We start from the raw sequence: 17,604 nt of genomic DNA on the forward strand, positions 1-17,604 counted from the left end.
CTTGCCGCCACCAGTTCCGCTGGACTGGAGAGAGAGCTGAGCTTAACAAAACCCAAAATCACTTGAGCTTCCCTGGTGGCGCAGTGGTTGAGAGTCCGCCTGCCGATGCAGGGGACGCGGGTTCGTGCCCCGGTCCGGGAAGATCCCACATGCCGCGGAGCGGCTGGGCCCGTGAGCCATAGCCGCTGAGCCTGCGTGTCCGGAGCCTGTGCTCCGCAATGGGAGAGGCCACAACAGTGAGAGGCCCGCGTACCGCAAAAAAACCAACAAAAAACAAAAACAAAAAAACGGAGTAACTCAAGAACTAACAACACATGTACCTTTTAGATTAGCTCCATGCTTCCCCTGAGTGTGGGGGGGGTGTGCCGGGTAGTACAAAGATGATATTTAACTGGTACATGGATAACCAGTCTTAATACTTTTATTTTAACGCATATCAGAAGATACACACAACTACCAAATTAAGGTTATTTCACAGATATTATTACTTAGGAAAAGAATAGCTTCTTGAAGACAAAGATGATTTAAATAAAAGCATTAAGTAAATAATGTACCCACATGTGGATACATATGGCAAAAAGCAGTAAGATGGTTCTCAAATGATGGAAATTTGGAAATAATGGATTAATTTATCACTATTAGAGTTTGATTAGTTAGCAAAAAAGCTATGAAGATCCATCAGTTGGTGTATCTGTTCCTCCCATGTTTCCATTCCCACTTTTTCTCCCAATGCATTGTGTCTTCATTGACTTCACGTGGCTTCAGGAGGTATAGACATAGAAGAATATTGTGTTGGTATGTAAAATAAGTCTACTTGTTCTTGCCAAGAGTACATGATTTATCTTCATAAGGAGGCACTGCTTTGAATTACAGATTTTTTTTCTCTGTTAATGAATAATATTAATTATCTAAGCAACATCAATTCTAAGGGGAAAACTTTGGGATTATTGCACTGTGGATAGTGCCCTAATGTGGCTTCAAACTTTAGCTACATTTAGGAATTTAAAAACACATTGCTAAGTTATGAACCATAAAATATGGCAGACAATGACAGAAGAGACACATGGGAAAAGAAAACAGCACAAGAAAATGTGATAATTTGCCATAACCCAGTTCTTTCGTTGAGTGGAATGGGATACCAATATGGCGGCCAGGACGCCTGGTCAACTATTTAAGAATAATCGGACACCCAATTTATATAGGATAATTTTTGTGGTAGTTTTGGTTAAAATGTGAACAAATCACACAAGGCATTTCCATTTTCAGTTTTATTTTTATCAAAACAAAATAATTTAGCCATATAAAGGAGGAAATACATTTAAACAAACCACCAAGAAGCCAATAGCTTCTTGGTTGTGAACAATCAATAGAGTAGTAAGTTCTGAAGAGTTGACTGCATATGTAAGGTACTGAGTCATCCTCTAGGGCTTCAACGGACTGAGGCTATTTTCCCTGGCTTCTTTTCTTCCAGTGGTGAAGTAATATGCTCAATGTTCTATACTTCAGATTGAATTATATGTATTCCCACATAAGTACAAAGCATGGCTGAAAAGGATTGTACAAGGTACAAATCTGGCACTGGATTTTTTGGGTCCTGACACCTATGTTTAATGAGTATCGGAAAGAGAAGGGCAAAAACTTGTGCTTATATATTGAGAAATGTAGTGTTTCAAAAGCCAAAGGTCTCCCTCACAAGAAGTATGGGAATCACAACTGAAGTGAGAAGAAATACACAAGCCCTGTTTGCTGTGGTTGTAGAAATATGGTCACCATAGGGCCAGGCAGACCATTTTCTCCTCACCATATTGAATTATGTCTGGGGATCTGAGCAGTGGTACATCCCAATAATGATGAGTTTCCATAACTATAAAAATCTGCTGCACCAGGCAAATTTTGTGCAAAATGCAAATTTCTATGCTGGGGAAAAAGTGAATAACGTGATCCTTCTAAGTACTGAATGTAAATGCAAGGAAATACGTTTTGGCGTGAGGCTGCAAATCGTTCACCTGTCCTGCCAAGAACTGTGGCCACGATGCGTTCTTACAAGGCCACTCTTCCCATCTGAGCTTTAGGGGAGGGATTTTAGGAAAGGGAAGTTTAACTTGCCCTCAGGTACCCATCATGCTATTGACAGGGTTTTGATTCGAATCTAGAAGCACCAATCCCCTGTCTTGTTTTATCTCTTGACAAATGAAAAATAGGTTCTTCTGGATTGTGAAGTAAAGGATATTAGCTTCGTCCAGAATCTCAAAGGTCATATGCAACAGGAGACACGAGTTGTCTCCATCATGCTTTACAACAAGGAGAATTCAGGTTGTCCATCAAAAAGCACATGACGTTAAGAGCCACTTAACAGTATAGGTTGCCAAGGGGGAACATGAAAGCTCTTTTCTCTATGCATCTTCAACAAGTGAGATCTGGCCAGGTGTAGGTACAGCTGGAGAAAGAAACTTGGCAATGTCTTGAGCATCATGGTTAGTGGCATTTGTATACCTTGCTCTGAGAGAAAAGGAAAGAATTCAAAGTGCCCTTTATTAGTCGGTGCCAGCATCCCAGGAGTTATTCTCTGTGGGAGAAGCTGAGACACCATGGGTTAAGGCCCTTACCTGAAGGTACAATGAAATTAGCAGTACTGGGGAGAAAGGGGGAATCCCTGATCTTTAAACTCTAGTTTGCCCTGTTCTAAAATAAATTTGTCTTCCCTGAACCATTACACAGCACACATTTGTAGAGTCACTGCAGCAATGATCAATCCATATTACTGAAGTTTTATTTTCAATAACCCAAACTCGGTTCTAGATCACTGATATTATCTTTAAAATGTATCCCTATAGTTGCATTCCACTTTAAGAAAAACCCTAGGAAAGTTAAGATTTATAAAATCAGAGATTGTTTGTTGCTTTATAAAAGAGTTTTTCATTAAAAAAAATATTCACCCTGGGATGATTTTCAATAGCCAAGTCCCCTCGGGTCATTCAAAATACATTAAAAAAAAATTTTTTTAAACCCACTGAAATATAGCTTTTCACAAATTCATGTTGATATAAAGTAAGGTACACTTGTAAAACATTGCCACCAACTAGCTAAATGACCAGCTGAGACAGGAAATTTTGGTAACCTGCTCACTCTTGTATGAGACACACGGGGAGTTGGAGATGGAATCAATGTTCCGCCATGTTTGATGGAGGTTGGGATGTGGCAGCCAGCATCCGTGGCTCGTAGAAGGATCAAGCTTCCACCTAACCTGACTATCCTGAGGTCGGTGCTACTGGGAGCACTGACTTACTGACCTCAGTCCAGTGGTCCAGCCAACAGCTCAGCAGCCGTCCAGGAGAGAAGCATCTGGATGACCAGTACCTCCCAACACAAAGTAAACCGATCCAGCCACAGACATGTTGTCTCCCACTCACACAGCAGTGTTCTGTTTTTGCTTCTAATTTTTGCATTATGAGCCACCATTTAGAAATGGGTTGATTGCACCCCCAAATCTAGAGCTCTAGAGAAAAAAAAAAATTAGAAGGAGCTTCCCTGAGCTCACATTCTTCAAAAAAATAATTGGCTTTAGTTCCCCACAGCCCCCTCCCAAACTCCTTGAGTGCAGGACCCTTTCCCACGGGGACCACCTCCGAGCCACTCGCACAAGGGTCGGGGCCTGAGGTCACATTCGGCACATCTTGTCTTACTCTCTTCTTCCCAGTCGGAGAAGCAGGCGCTGAGAGGGCGTGAGTCTTCACCAAGATTCCCCAGCCAGCTCAGGACAAGGTCGCTTTCTCTCCCTCCAGGATTCAGACCATTTTCCTAGACCTCTCTCTCATTATAGTGGCACGGACAATCCAATGGGTAGATAATTACATCACTTTTGTTTGGTTTAGAAAGTACACGAAGTAAACGCTTAGCATCCTTTTACCTCCCTTCTTATGTTTTCCTTGGCTGGGCTTGAAATCACTTGGCTATGTATGAGTGCATCTGAAATGACCACAGACATATGCCAAGTCACCCGGGGCAGCTGGTCCCACCTTGACGTTTCTAGAGTTACCCTAAAATTGGAAAATTCACTTGAAGATACGTGAAATCGGACCATCCTTCGTCACAGACAAGGACGTATTAAAGCATCTTCGTTCACGTGAGGTGTTCTGCATCGCTGCCCCGCCTTTGAACTACAAGATGTCGTATGAACATCCTTACATCAAAGTGAAGCCAAGAGAGCTCGGCTATAAATTTCAAATCGTACAAAACCAAAAGCCAAGTATAAAATTTTACTGGAATGCAGCAGTGTAAATGTCTTGAAGTTTTTCCTCTCCCATTTAAGGAGGAGGAGAAGAGTGCAGTAAACCGGAGGCTTTGCTCACCGCGTTGTCTGATGCAGATCACCTATTTTCTTCTGCACAGGGGCGCACGGGCCTGGAACACTGGCGAATTTTCTCTGTGCTGTTCTGACTTGCACAATACAGAGGCTGATTTAATTTGACAGCAAAGTAACACCAAGCCCCCAAAATAAAATTACTGAGATGTAAAACAGCGTCAAAACTCCAATTAGTTTTGTATCCTTGAAGCTTCTGGAGGAAATCTAAAAGGCTCCCATCACGATGAGCAGGCAGCAGTTTAAGCTACAGAGATTACTAAAATGTAACCCTCTAATTGAAGTTGCTCAGAGCACAATATGACAGAAAGAATCAGAGGAAAATAAGTGAATTTTTCCCCCTCAAAAATGACTCATTACAGAGACTGTTCTATTAACTTTTAACACAACGTTCCTTTTGCAAGAGCTGGAAAAACCAAGGGTTTCAGAGGTCTCCACAGAAAAGGCACTGGGCACAAGAGCTGTACATGCTCGTGTCACTGAATCATACGTAAGCATTGACCATTTGTGCGACACTGAAAGATACTTAGTATTTCATCAGATCATGGGCATTTTGAAGTATATTTACAGCTTCCATTAAGGAGGCAAATTATTGGGACCAAACTTCAGTTTTTGAATGAATCTGGATTTTGTCTCCAGAATAAACAGAAGTATCTCGATGCCCAGTTCACACCCCATCTCTTTTGCAAGCTACCCCAGTTTTCCCAAGTATGCTCACTCCCTTTGAAGCCAACCCCCAGGTCACTAACAGAGGAAACCTGTCACCTTGACTCTGGGGGGGTTCACATTTGTTCGGAAACAAGTCGATCGTGGCTCTCTGGGTCAATGTCATTTTCCCAGATGAGGCAGTGAAGGACCAATGCAGTGGATACAGCTGGGAGTCAAGCCACAGTCATTGTGTAGGTCAAGACTTCTTAGACCTTGCTTCACTGCCAGCTTTGCCCAGCCTGGTGCCTTGCGAGCAGGGCCTCTTGGGAAGGGTGAAGCTGCGTTTGGGTTTCAGAGTTGGTTGGGGGAGATCTTAGAAAGACCCCCAAATGGCTTTCCTCTCTGTAGGGGCTTCATGAATAGAGTTCAGTCCTCCTGCCCGCTTGACGGCATTTACTGTGAAGCACCATCCGTCTTTGACCGTGGACGCATCTTTCTCTGGAAGTTTCAGATCTCTATCACCAACCGATCTTCATCATCGCTGCTGGTGTCGCTGAACTCCACGCGAGTTTGCTTTCTCATTCCTTCCAAACTCCTCTTCCTGAGGGTTTTCGAAGGGGCTGCAGGGATCTCCGTGGGCTGCCCTGGGCTAGACGGAACCACACCATCCTTTAGAGCGATGAATCCAGATCCTTGACATTTCCCACTGTCATTTCCTACAGGAGGGCAGGGGACCCGCACTTCCCCACACCCGTATCTCCCCCCCGAAGGGAAGAATGTCTTGTGTTTCCCTTCCTCTTGGTGTGAACTAGCTGAACCTGGTCCTGAAGCTGGTATTTCAAGATGAGTTTTTCCAGTGGACCCCAGTGGAACTGAACCTGAAAGTCTCTGCCCAGATGAAGGTTTCCCTGGCAAGAGTGATGGGGACACACCCTCTGCTATCGCTTTTCTGTCGGGGGAGCTTTGTGTCAGAGTCTCCCTTGCACCCTGGCTGTGGTCTTGTGGTTCCACACTGTGAATTCCCAGGGTTGTGTGACCTGCTCTTTTCCCCAGAGAAGGACAAAAGGCAGCCACAGAGGTAGCAAGGTCATGGCAGAGAGAGGTTCCTTTGGACTCAAAGGAAGAAGGTTCTTGAGCATCTGAGAAAATGCGTGGTGTGGGGTCTGTTGAGACTTGCTCCTGGGGGGGCGGCAGGTGAGTCTCAGGCAATCCCACGTGCAGACCTTTGCCACGGGCTGGAAGTCTGTCATTAGCCACTGCCACCAAGGAGTCGGATGGCAGAGATAATCCTGACCTCACAGCTGTAGTCTGAGGACGACGACCCCCATGCTCACCGGCAGATGGAGAAATCTCCTGCAGCAGTGTGCAAAGGAAAATAAATGGAGGGACAAAAGGTTAATTGGTACAAAAAAACTTGTGGTCAGAAACGTGGTCCTCAATGGGAACAAGGTCTGGAGGTCTTAATGATTCTTTACAGAGCCTGAACTTCGATACAATGTTCTCATTGGTTTTCATTAATAACTCATTGATGCATTAATAACTCCAGTAAAGTTCCGTGTTGACACACAATAAGCTACTGAGACAGCTCTGTATTTGTATCTGGCCTTGTGAAAACCCAGCCACTCAATTATCCAACCGGTTCTGAGCATCCGATTTTAAATCATCACTGCTCCTGCAGCGGGTGTGCTACTTTATAGTACCGTGCATTTGAGTTTTTCCAGATTAGCGGTTTTTCAAGGTGCGGTCTGGACTATAGCATTTTCATGTTTCTCAGCCCAAAGCCCCCCAGTCTGCCTGGCATTGATGCCGCATTGCAGTGACCTCCGCAGGGTGACAGGCATCTCTATTCGGGTATGAAATAATAAGACACTTGGGATTTTTTAATCAACTGTGAGATCATCCCAAGTTCACAGCCCAAGTCGCCGGCTGATTGAGCGCAATGTTTGGAGGCATCTGTTTGCCTCACGGGGTTTCTGTGCCAGGAAACCTCTAGATGGCCCAAGCGAGTTTTGCCACACTGGACACTAACAAGAAAAAAGAGGCATAAATCTAGAAAAGAGACAGGCAGAGACCGCTCAGAGCCACAGTTCCCACCTTCGAGGTTGATCTGTCTGTTTCCCTGACAGCTCTTGGACTTGGGTGAGGACAGGAGCTTCCCGAGCTGTGTCTGTTGCCCTCCTTCCTCTCCTCCTTCTCTCCGTCCCCAACACAAAGAGAGGATTCTGAGGCAGCACAAGGCGGCTCCCCTGACAGATTTAGACCTAAAAAGGGGGGAGGCACATGGATATACACCTGAAGTTATAAAGCCAGCCAACAGTCATTTCCTAGGAGTTGATCTGTGTCTACACGACCAGCTCTGAACTCATAGCCTCATCTCACACGGTGTATCTGGGAAATGGATTTACCGTGAAACGGTTCACGTGGTCAAGCAAAACGTCTCCACTTCTGATAAGGAAAGAAATGGCAAAACCAACTCCCAAGGCAGAAAACTCCCTCGATTACAGATATTTTAGAAGATATTTCATGTGAATCTTTTTTTCATCAAAGTCATCTTCCTGGCCACATGGGTTAATTCTGGATCGGTTTGAATTCTCTGGCCATTCAACTGAGGGTCGACAGTAGAAATTTCCCTATCACGTAGGATGCCTTAGTCTCCATCAGGGCGCTGACAGCAGGAGGGAGGTTGGTTTTTGTGTTGCTGTGGTTCTGTGGTGGTGTTTGTGATGTGTGGGGGGAGAGGGGTGACGAAGATACGGCCTTGACAACATCCCCAAAACAGCATCTCCCTTTCAGGGGAAGAGCTGCCCTTCCCTCGTCCTTCATCGGTACTCTCTCCTCCATTTTGTCATATTGGCCTGGGATACAAGTCCGAAGGACCACAGAGTTTCAGCAAGTAGATCCCATCGTGAGAGGAGATCAGAAAAACATTCTAGAAGAGCTGTGTCACCAGAGAAAAGCATTCAACCCACTTTTACATCTGCTTTTAGCTTGATTAACGCTACACATGCACAGAGTTTTTAAAAGTCAAGTATTTCTGTGTACTAAGAGAAACAGCCACACCTGCCCACCCACTCACCTTTTCCCACTTTGGATTCCTTTTGTATCTATCTCCTTCTCTCCTAAGAACAAGCGTGTAGCACCCCTTCTGGATTCCCTGTTTCAGGTTTGGAGGATAGCCTATGACGTCATGAGGGGAGAGGAGGGTTTAGGACGAGCTCCCCCATCCACAATCTTTATCACCTGCACACCTGGGCACACCCCCTCCCCTCTCTCCTCTCTACAGTCATACGACTATGATGTCATAATTTTGTTTAGGATATCCAGTGTTTACATCACTATGTTCAGGAACACGCTCTTCACCACCAAGCCAGGTAGCGTGCTGTGATTACATTGCCTTTCTTGCCAGCACTGTTCTCCCTGGAGTTAATCATTGTTTTGTCTTTTTCTTTTGCTTACTTTTTTGTATGGACTTATGCCTAAAATCATCCTCCCACCTCCTTCCCTGTGGTCTTTCATTTCATTTATTAGGTTCCATTTCATTTCCTTGGAAATCTGTCTCTCAAAACTTTCTGACCTCCTCCCAGTGGACCACTGCTCCCTTGGCCCGATGGGGGCTGAGCCCGTGTGCCACCCTCATCCTGGCAATTTTCTTCACCTCCTTGGTTCCTGGACACCCACGCTTCTTTTTCCTGGGTTTACTCTGTTTGAATTCTTTCTTAACGCAAAACTTCCAGCAGCTTCATGAGAAAGGGTGAAATAAAATTGTTTAGACTTTAATTGGCTACTTGTCTGGGTATAGCTGTCTGAATTAAAATTCATTTTCCTTCAGAATTGAAGATGTGGCTCCACTGAGCTCTAGTTGTTGAGAAGTCTGGAGCCAACATGATTTATGGTTCCCGATCCTTTGGAGGAAACCTTCTGGTTTCTCTCTCTCTGGAAACTCCTAAACTCTTTTTATGCCAGTGTTACCATGGTCCTGGGTCTGTTTCCATTCATTGTCTGGACACTCAGTGGGCCCTTTCAACCTGAACCACGTCTATCCATTTTAGAAAAATATGTTATTTCTTTGATATATTTTTTTCCTTATGTTTTGTCTTTTCTCTTTTTCTAGAACTGCTCTTCGTAGGTTATTGGACATCTTGATCTAATCCTCTATTTTTCTTATCTTTTCTCTCCTATTTTCTAATTCTTTGTCTTTTTCACTTGGGAGAATTCTTTCAACTTTCTATTTCAACTCAGAGGTGTCCGTGTCTGCTATCATGTTTTTAATTTCATTATTATTATTAATTACTACTATTCCTTCTTTATAGCATCCTGTTACTATTTCATGGCTCCAACATCTTCCCTTCTGTCTCAGGCAAGATTAATAATGATCTGTTGTCATTGTTATTGCTGAAGTTCGCCTCTTCCTATATTGTCTCTCTTCCAAGTTCCTTTGTTTCTGTATGTTTTTCTCTCTCTCTTTCCCACTAAAGGCTTCCCTGAGATACCCGGCAATCTTAACTACCTGCTCATGTTTAGGAAATACGCACTAAAAAACCGGTTAGAAACACTTTACAAACATAAAATGTCAATTGTGGACCTCCCTGCAGGGTTATCTGGTTGCCCTGTTGATGTGGGGAGACCTGAAGTCATCCCCGTTAGGTCTTCCACACAGGCCGGTCGGCTTCTGCCCAAGGAGTTCTCTGATCTCCTGCCTGGAAAGTGTAAGGCAGGTGCCAGCATCCTGCAGTCAGAATTGGGATTGAGAGCGGAGGCCTCGATGTGCGGTGCCAGCCTTTGTTTAAACCCTCTGTTTTCAGTACAGCCCCCTTGCTCCCCAGCGTTTTGTAGAGTCTCCAGAGAGTAAGCCCAGAGTCTTATCTGGGGGCGAGAGCGAGGGACGTGACCAGGCTCTGAGAAGCAGGGGCGGGGTGCAGATCTGGGGGGGCGGGCGGGGGGGTTGAATGCTGCTGATTCTTTCGACCAACGCTCCTGTTTTCAGCCCCACCTGGTACCATGGATTTCTGAATGTCTAGGGCTTGACCACTGTTAAACAAGGATTAAGTTCACTTGGGTCCGCTAATCAGTGACCACCTAGCCTCTGCATTCCAGCCCCTACAGCTGTGGCGCCATTTCTTCTCCGGTCATCTTGTCCCCTTGGGCCTGGGCATTCCAAACACATTCCTTCACTAATGTCTGGGAGGGAAGTGTAGGAAGTGTATGTGCTCTGTCCTCTACCTTGAACCCAGAAGAACAGACCTACTCCTTATACCCCCAGGGGTAGGTCACTAAGATGATCGAGCACACCAAGCTTGAGTAAATCAACTTTAAAACTCCATCAACGTTGCGACAATTTGGGAAAGGAAGCAATGACTTTTCCTTTAATACAAACAATCTTCACTTGCGCACCACGTTACTGAGATCACCTGAAGAGGCAGCACCGGGGTCTTTGGTATCTCATTCATCCGCTCAACAGACATGTCCTGGGCTCCTTCAAGGAACCAGGTACCATGTTCAACCCTGAGGAACTGGAGGACAAGACCAAGGTGCCCTGGCCCTCAGGAGCCTCTGTTCCGACGGGGAAGAGAAACAGAGACAAGTAAGATAATTGAGGTTGTGACGGGGGTCACAGAGGAAATAAACGGGGGGAACCCCAGAGAGGAACGATACACAGGAGGCTATGACAAAGATGCAATAAACAGGAGAGGGTAGAGTAATAACAAAAGTGATGATAAACAGGGAATATTATAGAGAGTAACAGTCCCTGAAGGGCAGATTACATAGAGTAACTGGCTTGCCTAGTTGAAGAAGGCATCTCTGAGAAGGTGACACCTGAAATGAGACCTTCAGGATAAGAATGGCCCTCAAAGGCCATTCCAGACAAAGGAGGAACAGAGGCAGGGGCCCTGCGGTGGGATGGAGCTGGGAGGATTAAGGAATCAGTGGAAGGCGGTGGTGGAAAGATGGTGGTGAGCACGGGGCAAAATGAAGCTGAGGGAGCCACCAAGGGCTCAGATCTTGTAGGGTGCAGGCAGCCCTGGGAAGGGGTTTAGATTTTATTCTTCATTCATTGTGAAGAAACCAGTGTTTCCAGCAAGAGGTCTACATCTTCTAAAGAGGCACTTGGCTACTATATGGAGGCTGAAGAAGGAGAGAGGGGAATAGGATGGGAAAACCAGTTACAAGGTTCCCAAAGTAGTCTAGGGGGCCAGGTGAGATGACTTGGCTAGGGCAGTGGAAATAGAAATGGAGAAAACGGATGGATTTGAGATCCATCTGCATTCTCACCTATGAAAAATCACCCAAAGACCACAATGATGAAAAACGTTTCTAGAGCTCCAGAGTTTACCAAGCCCAAGCGCCTCGCTCTAAGTGGATTAAGCTGTGCTCCCACAGTGACAAAACCACCAGGCAATTCATTCAATTCAAAGAAGAAGTAAAACCAATTAGTGCAGAGAAAATAATCAGATTGGCCAAGCATCTTCTCAGCAGGTCATTTGGGTTTTTAAGCTTAACGAAAAGGTCATGCACGCCTTTGACCAATAACTTCTGACTCATCCGAGGAAGCAAGGGAAGGAAATACATTGATTTAATTTGCCTGTGACCTAACAGTCTACAGAGAAAAGTGCGTTATCTTTAATCACTGTGAAAAATGCCCAAATAATGTCACAGAAGTGTGTTAAGCGAATTGTGACCCTTGAAGAAGGAAAGCATCCTTGCTATTAGATGAATGGCCCTTTTCAAAGGGTCGGTAGGGCTCCAGTCAAGGGTTAAAGCACAGAACGGCATCCTCTTTACGTTTCGGCATCACTCTGTGAATCACTCTGTACATCTTCAGAAATTATGGATTCCACCGTCCTATCGCAATCTTTGCAAATTCGACCGCTCTTACGCAATTACCAGAATATAACTATAGGACCCATCTCTCATCACAGCTCTGTGTGCTGTTCTGCCCGCCCCCCACCCCGATTAAAGGCTGCGTTTTTAATAATTTCCCTCAGAAATCATTGCCAAACCACGTGGAGGGAGGAAGAGACTGCCTAGTATTGTAGCAAATTTAAATTTAGCCATCTTGAAAAGGCGACAGGAAACTGTAAAATAATTAGAAGGAAAACGGAGTGAAGAAACAACACGATGAAACGTACAGCTTAACCGGTGACATCTTTAATGTCAAGCCTCCTGCAGGCTGTCTCATTGCGAGGCCTTGTTAAAATGCTAACAGACATATTACTCAAATATCATTATCTGAAAATGTAAGTAATTTGATGCCTTTTCATCAGTTGCCCCAATATACCCCAAACCTCCATGAATTTGGAGTCCAAAGACGCTGAATTATAAGGAAGGGGTAAAAATGAGTCTATCACATTGGTCTCATTAAGTAAGCTATAAGCATCAACACGATCCCAGGGGTAATCTCCCAGACTACTAATTTATCTGAGATGAAATTGTTTACAAGCATCCCTGTCATCGAAGGATGCAAAATGTGCTAGCAATTAAAATTTGCAATTACTTAAGGAAAGCGGGGCGGAACTCTAAGAGGAATCACTATGTGGGCAGTTATTTGCTCATATTCCAAATACTAGTTGAGCCCCTTTGAGTCCATATTTTTTGAGCCAATTTATGAGCCCATATGATGGAGCCTAAATATTTATCGAGCACTGACCACAGTCAATGCTCTGCGCCAGGAACTGTGCTGAACACAGGCAATGTATTCAGTGACGGAGGCAGATACCCTCATGGAAATGACAGTCTAATGGGGGGAGAAATTCAGCCAGCAAATAATTACACCAAAAACAAAAAAATCACTTACAAATAACCAATGCTGGAGAGGGTGTGGAGAAAAGGGAACCCTCCTACACTGTTAGTGGGAATGTAAATTGGTGCAGCCACTATGGAGAACAATACGGAGGTTCCTCAGAAAACTAAAAATAGAGCTACCACGTGACCCAGCAATCCCACTCCTGGACATATATCCAGACAAAACTCTAATTCAGAAAGATACGTGCACCCCTATGTTCATAGCAGCACTATTCACAATAGCCAAGGCATGGAAACAACCTAAATGTCCATCCACAGATGAATGGATAAAGAAGATGTGGCACACATGCACAATGGAATACTACTCAGCCATAAAAAAGAATGAAATAATGCCTTTTGCAGCAACACGGATGGACCTAGAGGTTATCATGCTAAGTGAAGTAAGTCAGACAAAGACAAACATCATATATCACTTATATGTGGAATCTAAAATATGACAAATGAACTTGTCTACAAAACAGAAACAGACTCACAGACATAAAGGACAGACTTGTGGTTGCCAAAGGGAAGGGAGGGTTGGAGGAGGGATGGACTGGGAGTTTGGGGTTAGCAGATGCAAACTATTATATATAGGATGGATAAACAACAAGGTCCTACTGTATCACATGGGGAACTATATTCAATATCCTGTAATAAACCATAATGGAAAAGAATATGAAAAAAATAAAAGTCCAATCGGAAAAAAAAATCACCAAGCATATGTAGCAAATGCTAGGAAGGAAAAAGCAGAGGGTGCAATGAGATGGTACAATGGGGCCCTGACCCCACCTGTATCCATGGAAATGAGTAAAACCATGCATACTGTAAAACCGTTCCCACATGCCACCTGTTTGGGGCTGGTTTTCTCTCTACCGAGTCTGAATCATTCATTTGAGTAATTATTCAACCAATATTTTTTAAGGCTCTATGGCACACCAGATATCAGACTAAAATTTTTTACAAGTAAATTCATTTGTTTCTGCAATCGTATTACAATTTTTGTTTATAAGGCCTCTGAAGAAGAAAAAAATACGGCTGAAAATGATGGAGGGAAGAAGCCTTATTCTTCTCAGGCAGGGGCTGGGGACATTCATTCCAATCAGAAAACAATCAGAAGTGGGTGGACTGTAGGACGTGGGGAGCGGCCACCCACTTGAGTCCCACAGGCAGAGAACGACTTGAGAGACAGCCAGGAAAATATATTGATCGAGTACAGCATCAGGTATTTCTGTGCTACCCTAATGCAGTCTTCGGAAGGTTCGCCTCTAAGTAATCACAAATGAATCTTTTATTTCAGAAACCACTTTCCTTTGTGGTTCTCATCTCTTTTCTATTCCTTTGATGAAAGGCAATGAAGACAAGAACTGTCCCCGCATAGAAATTCTTCACCTAATAGACTATGTTTAGTGCAAAGCGGTGTTTAAAATCTTGCTTTAAGGGGCTTCCCTGGTGGCGCAGCGGTTGAGAGTCCGCCGGTTCCGGGAAGATCCCGCATGCCGCGGAGCGGCTGGGCCCGTGAGCCATGGCCGCTGAGCCTGCGTGTCCGGAGCCTGTGCTCCGCAACGGGAGGGGCCACAACAGCGAGAGGCCCGCGTACCGCAAAAAAAAAAATCTTGCTTTAAGTTAAAAGTTGTATCCTGTCCAGACAACAAGAGAGTGACTTTAAAATACAGAGTGAAAATAGGATGATGAAATCACGTCAGGAAAAGAGATGATCGAAGAAATGCCATTTGAAACGTTAAATGCCAAGACAGAACACAGCAGCCCATCTAGTCTATGTATCGTTATTTTAAAAGTTTCCTATGGCTAAATGAAAATTGTCTATGAGGGTCGCTTCCTGGGGACCTCACTGATACACTCACAAAAGCTTCTCATCTTGCCTCGAGATTTACACGTTGGAAGGAAGGAGAAATTACCCTGTTTCAGCAATTCCGGAGCTCTGTGACTTAACTAATAGCTTTAGGGAAAGAATTAATACTTCTCTATTAATTCTAATGAGAAAAGATGTAGGAAAGTCATTTGCTCCTGTCAGAGAAGGAGAGAGAAGGCAAAGGGGGAGAAAAGCCCTGGAGAGACCCCCTCCCCAGCCTTGCTGATTCTTCCTGATGCTCGGGAACATTCTGAGGAGAACTCTTGTGAGAACAGAAGGGGAGAAGGGTGCTTGCCCGAGGCCCTAAATCACAAAAAAAAAAACCACTGCAGAAAACCCAAGGGAACAAAGGCAATGTCTCCCTTTCTTCCAGGGACTTATTCAAGCCTCTTCATCCAGTATTTAGAAATTGTACCTTCTACGTGTGTGTAATTAGGTAAAGCTTTTACTTGAGAAACCACCTGGAATCACGGCCGTGTCTACACTTCTGTTCCGGAGATGAAAGGAAAGTGTTTTGATCACTTTCTCCGCTCAGATATTTTCTCGCAATTCGGCGAATGGGGCTGGTTTGAAATATTTCCGTGACTTTAAAGCTTGGTTGTGTACAGAACTCAACAACATTCCTTCAGAAAGCGAGACAGAGGCCTACAGGATAGAGAGAAATAATGAAAGTGGCTCAGGAACACGCTTGGAAAAGTTGATCTCAACATCTACCGAAGAAAATGGGATTTGTGGGTCTGTTTGAGCCAGTGGTTTTCAGCCGGAGGTGATGTCCGGGGACTTTCCTGGACATGCGGTACACAGGATGGACCCACGGCCCACCCTGGATGGACCCAGCTGCGAAGGTCAACAGGGCCACGGCTGGGAAACCCTGGTTGAAACCAAGAATCACAAACTCAAAAGCTACAGGGCCAGACCAATAACAGAAACAAGGGCTTCTGCCTGGGGTGAGGGCTGTGGATGGAGAGGGAGGACAGGCCCAGCCTCCAAGGGCAAGGCTGCCCCTCAGCTCCCACCCACCAAGACCACCGAGGACCAAGCATCCAGTTTGCCAGAACTATCCATTTTCCAAGAGAAACCAGAAATCTGAGTCCCATGATTCCCTTTAAACACTGATAACGAGTTAATTTTCAAACAACAGCGCCGTGCTAACCAACGTATGCGTGGCCTGAGGGCTGCCAAGAGAGGCCAGCGTGAGACCCTTTGTCCATGAAGAGGTTCAAGGGCGCCCGCGATGAAGGGAAGGCTTTAGTCTCCGCGCAGGCTCTGCTCCTTTGCAGAAGCAGAGTTTCTTTTCAAAAATACTGTTAAAAAGATATTTATGGGAGAGTAACCCTGTTTTTGAAAAGTAATTTAGTAGTATCTCATAAAATGAAATTTATAATTATAAAACACACATTGATCTAGCAACTGCTCTTTGCAAAATGGAGCAAGAATATTTACTGCAGCAATAGCTGTGGTAGGAAAACCAACAGAACCAACAGGAACATCCATCAGTACAGGAAGAGTTGAATAAATAAATATGGTACAGCTATACTGTGGGGTTTTGTGCCATTATTAAAATGATCTATCTGTCAATCTGTAATATATGCCTAGAGTTATATACAAGATATATTAAGAAGAAAAGAGCTGTCGATGACTATGTATGGTATGATCTATCTGTGTAAACAACAAAATAAAGTGTCCATCATGTACGTGATGGCACATCAGCCCAACTCTGGCAACCTCGGGGGGCCATGAGGCTGGGGATTGTCAAGCTTTCCTTGCATATGTCAATGTTGCTTTTCTGTTGCAACAAGTATGGGATTGCTTTATTCGTTTGAAAGAAAAATCAGAGGCAAATAATGGCACTGGCTCTAAAATTCAGACTGAACGTCATGAAGAAAAGCCCCAGAGTGTGCAAGGGAAGTCATTTCAATCAGGACACACATCTGACAGAGGGAGATGGACCCTCACACCCTCATACCAAGAGTTCAGTTTCTCAGGATGAGAAAAGGTTGAGAGACTCAAAAGGAAAAGAAAAATATATTTTCCCATCTCTAACCAAATCTGAAGTATTTCTGTTCTAGCCTCATTTTTTTGTGTGAGATGTTGCCTCTTCCGAGTAATCATTTTCCAATCTCTTTTTTCCAGAAACCACTTTTCTCTATGATTTAAATTTCTCTTCTCTTTCTCTGATGAAAGGCAATCAGTTTGAGAACACTTCACTTACCATTTTCTCTAAAAAAATATATTTAGTGGGAAAGTATGCTTAAAATCTTTCAATAAGTTGAAACTTGAATCATCCTCAGACAATAAGAGAATGCCTTAAAATAAAGAGAGGACAAATTGTGGGGAAGAGAGAAAATGAAATGACGAACAAAGAAAAGAAAGGAAGAAAAACCCAGCTAATATTATTTGAATTATTTAGTGCCAAAATTGAATCAAGAGAACCTACTTTGAGGGATCATTACTTTCAAACTTTCTTAACTCTAAATGAAAATTGTAGCAGAAAAAAAGTTCAGGCTTTGGAATATAATTGATGTGTTTAGGCAAGTGCCTCATCATTTCTTAAGATTTACACCCTGAGAAGGAGGTGTTATCCCTGGTTTCAGCAATTCTGTAAGCAATATTACTTAACTAATGGCTTTAGGAAAAGAATATCTCCCCATTAAATCTGACAGGAAAAATAATGGTACGGAGCCATTAGCTCTAGTCAGAGGCGGAGAGGGAACTGGTGGGTGACGGAACCCTGGAGTTCAGGCTGCCATTTTGTTTCTCTCAGGAAAACGTCTGGAGGCGATGTGTGACAAAGACAGCAGGGCACAAGTGACATGAAGTAAACCTCCCCAGCCCCACCTCTCCCAGTTCACTCAACTAACAAAAGTTGAAAGGATGGAAAAAAAAAAAACAAAACACAATTCACAGCTACTTAATTTCAGAGAATTGCATCACCATCCTCCCATGA

At 44.1% G+C, this 17,604-nt stretch overlaps 1 protein-coding gene across 5 annotated transcripts in view; it reads right to left on the reverse strand.

The window, feature by feature from the left end:
* ZNF831 (zinc finger protein 831) overlaps positions 1-17,604 on the reverse strand; it is a 148,743-nt gene that overhangs the window by 32,790 nt on the left and 98,349 nt on the right. For 3 of the 5 annotated variants that reach the window (XM_029221256.1, XM_029221258.1, XM_029221257.1), the window contains 2 exons: positions 7,103-7,269; positions 509-6,361 (listed from right to left, as the gene is read on the reverse strand). The exons of 1 other annotated variant lie outside the window; for it this stretch is intronic. In XM_029221256.1, the coding sequence (XP_029077089.1) occupies positions 5,516-6,361; positions 7,103-7,269 (1,013 nt within the window). In that variant the 3' untranslated portion in view covers positions 509-5,515. Of the gene's footprint in view, positions 1-508; positions 7,270-17,604 lie in introns of those variants that run through there. One more of the 5 variants, XM_029221259.1, reaches the window with a different exon arrangement.

This window comes from Monodon monoceros, unplaced genomic scaffold (assembly GCF_005190385.1).
Source record: "Monodon monoceros isolate NGI ecotype Baffin Bay Population unplaced genomic scaffold, NGI_Narwhal_1 Super_Scaffold_13, whole genome shotgun sequence".
Taxonomy (NCBI): domain Eukaryota; kingdom Metazoa; phylum Chordata; class Mammalia; order Artiodactyla; family Monodontidae; genus Monodon; species Monodon monoceros.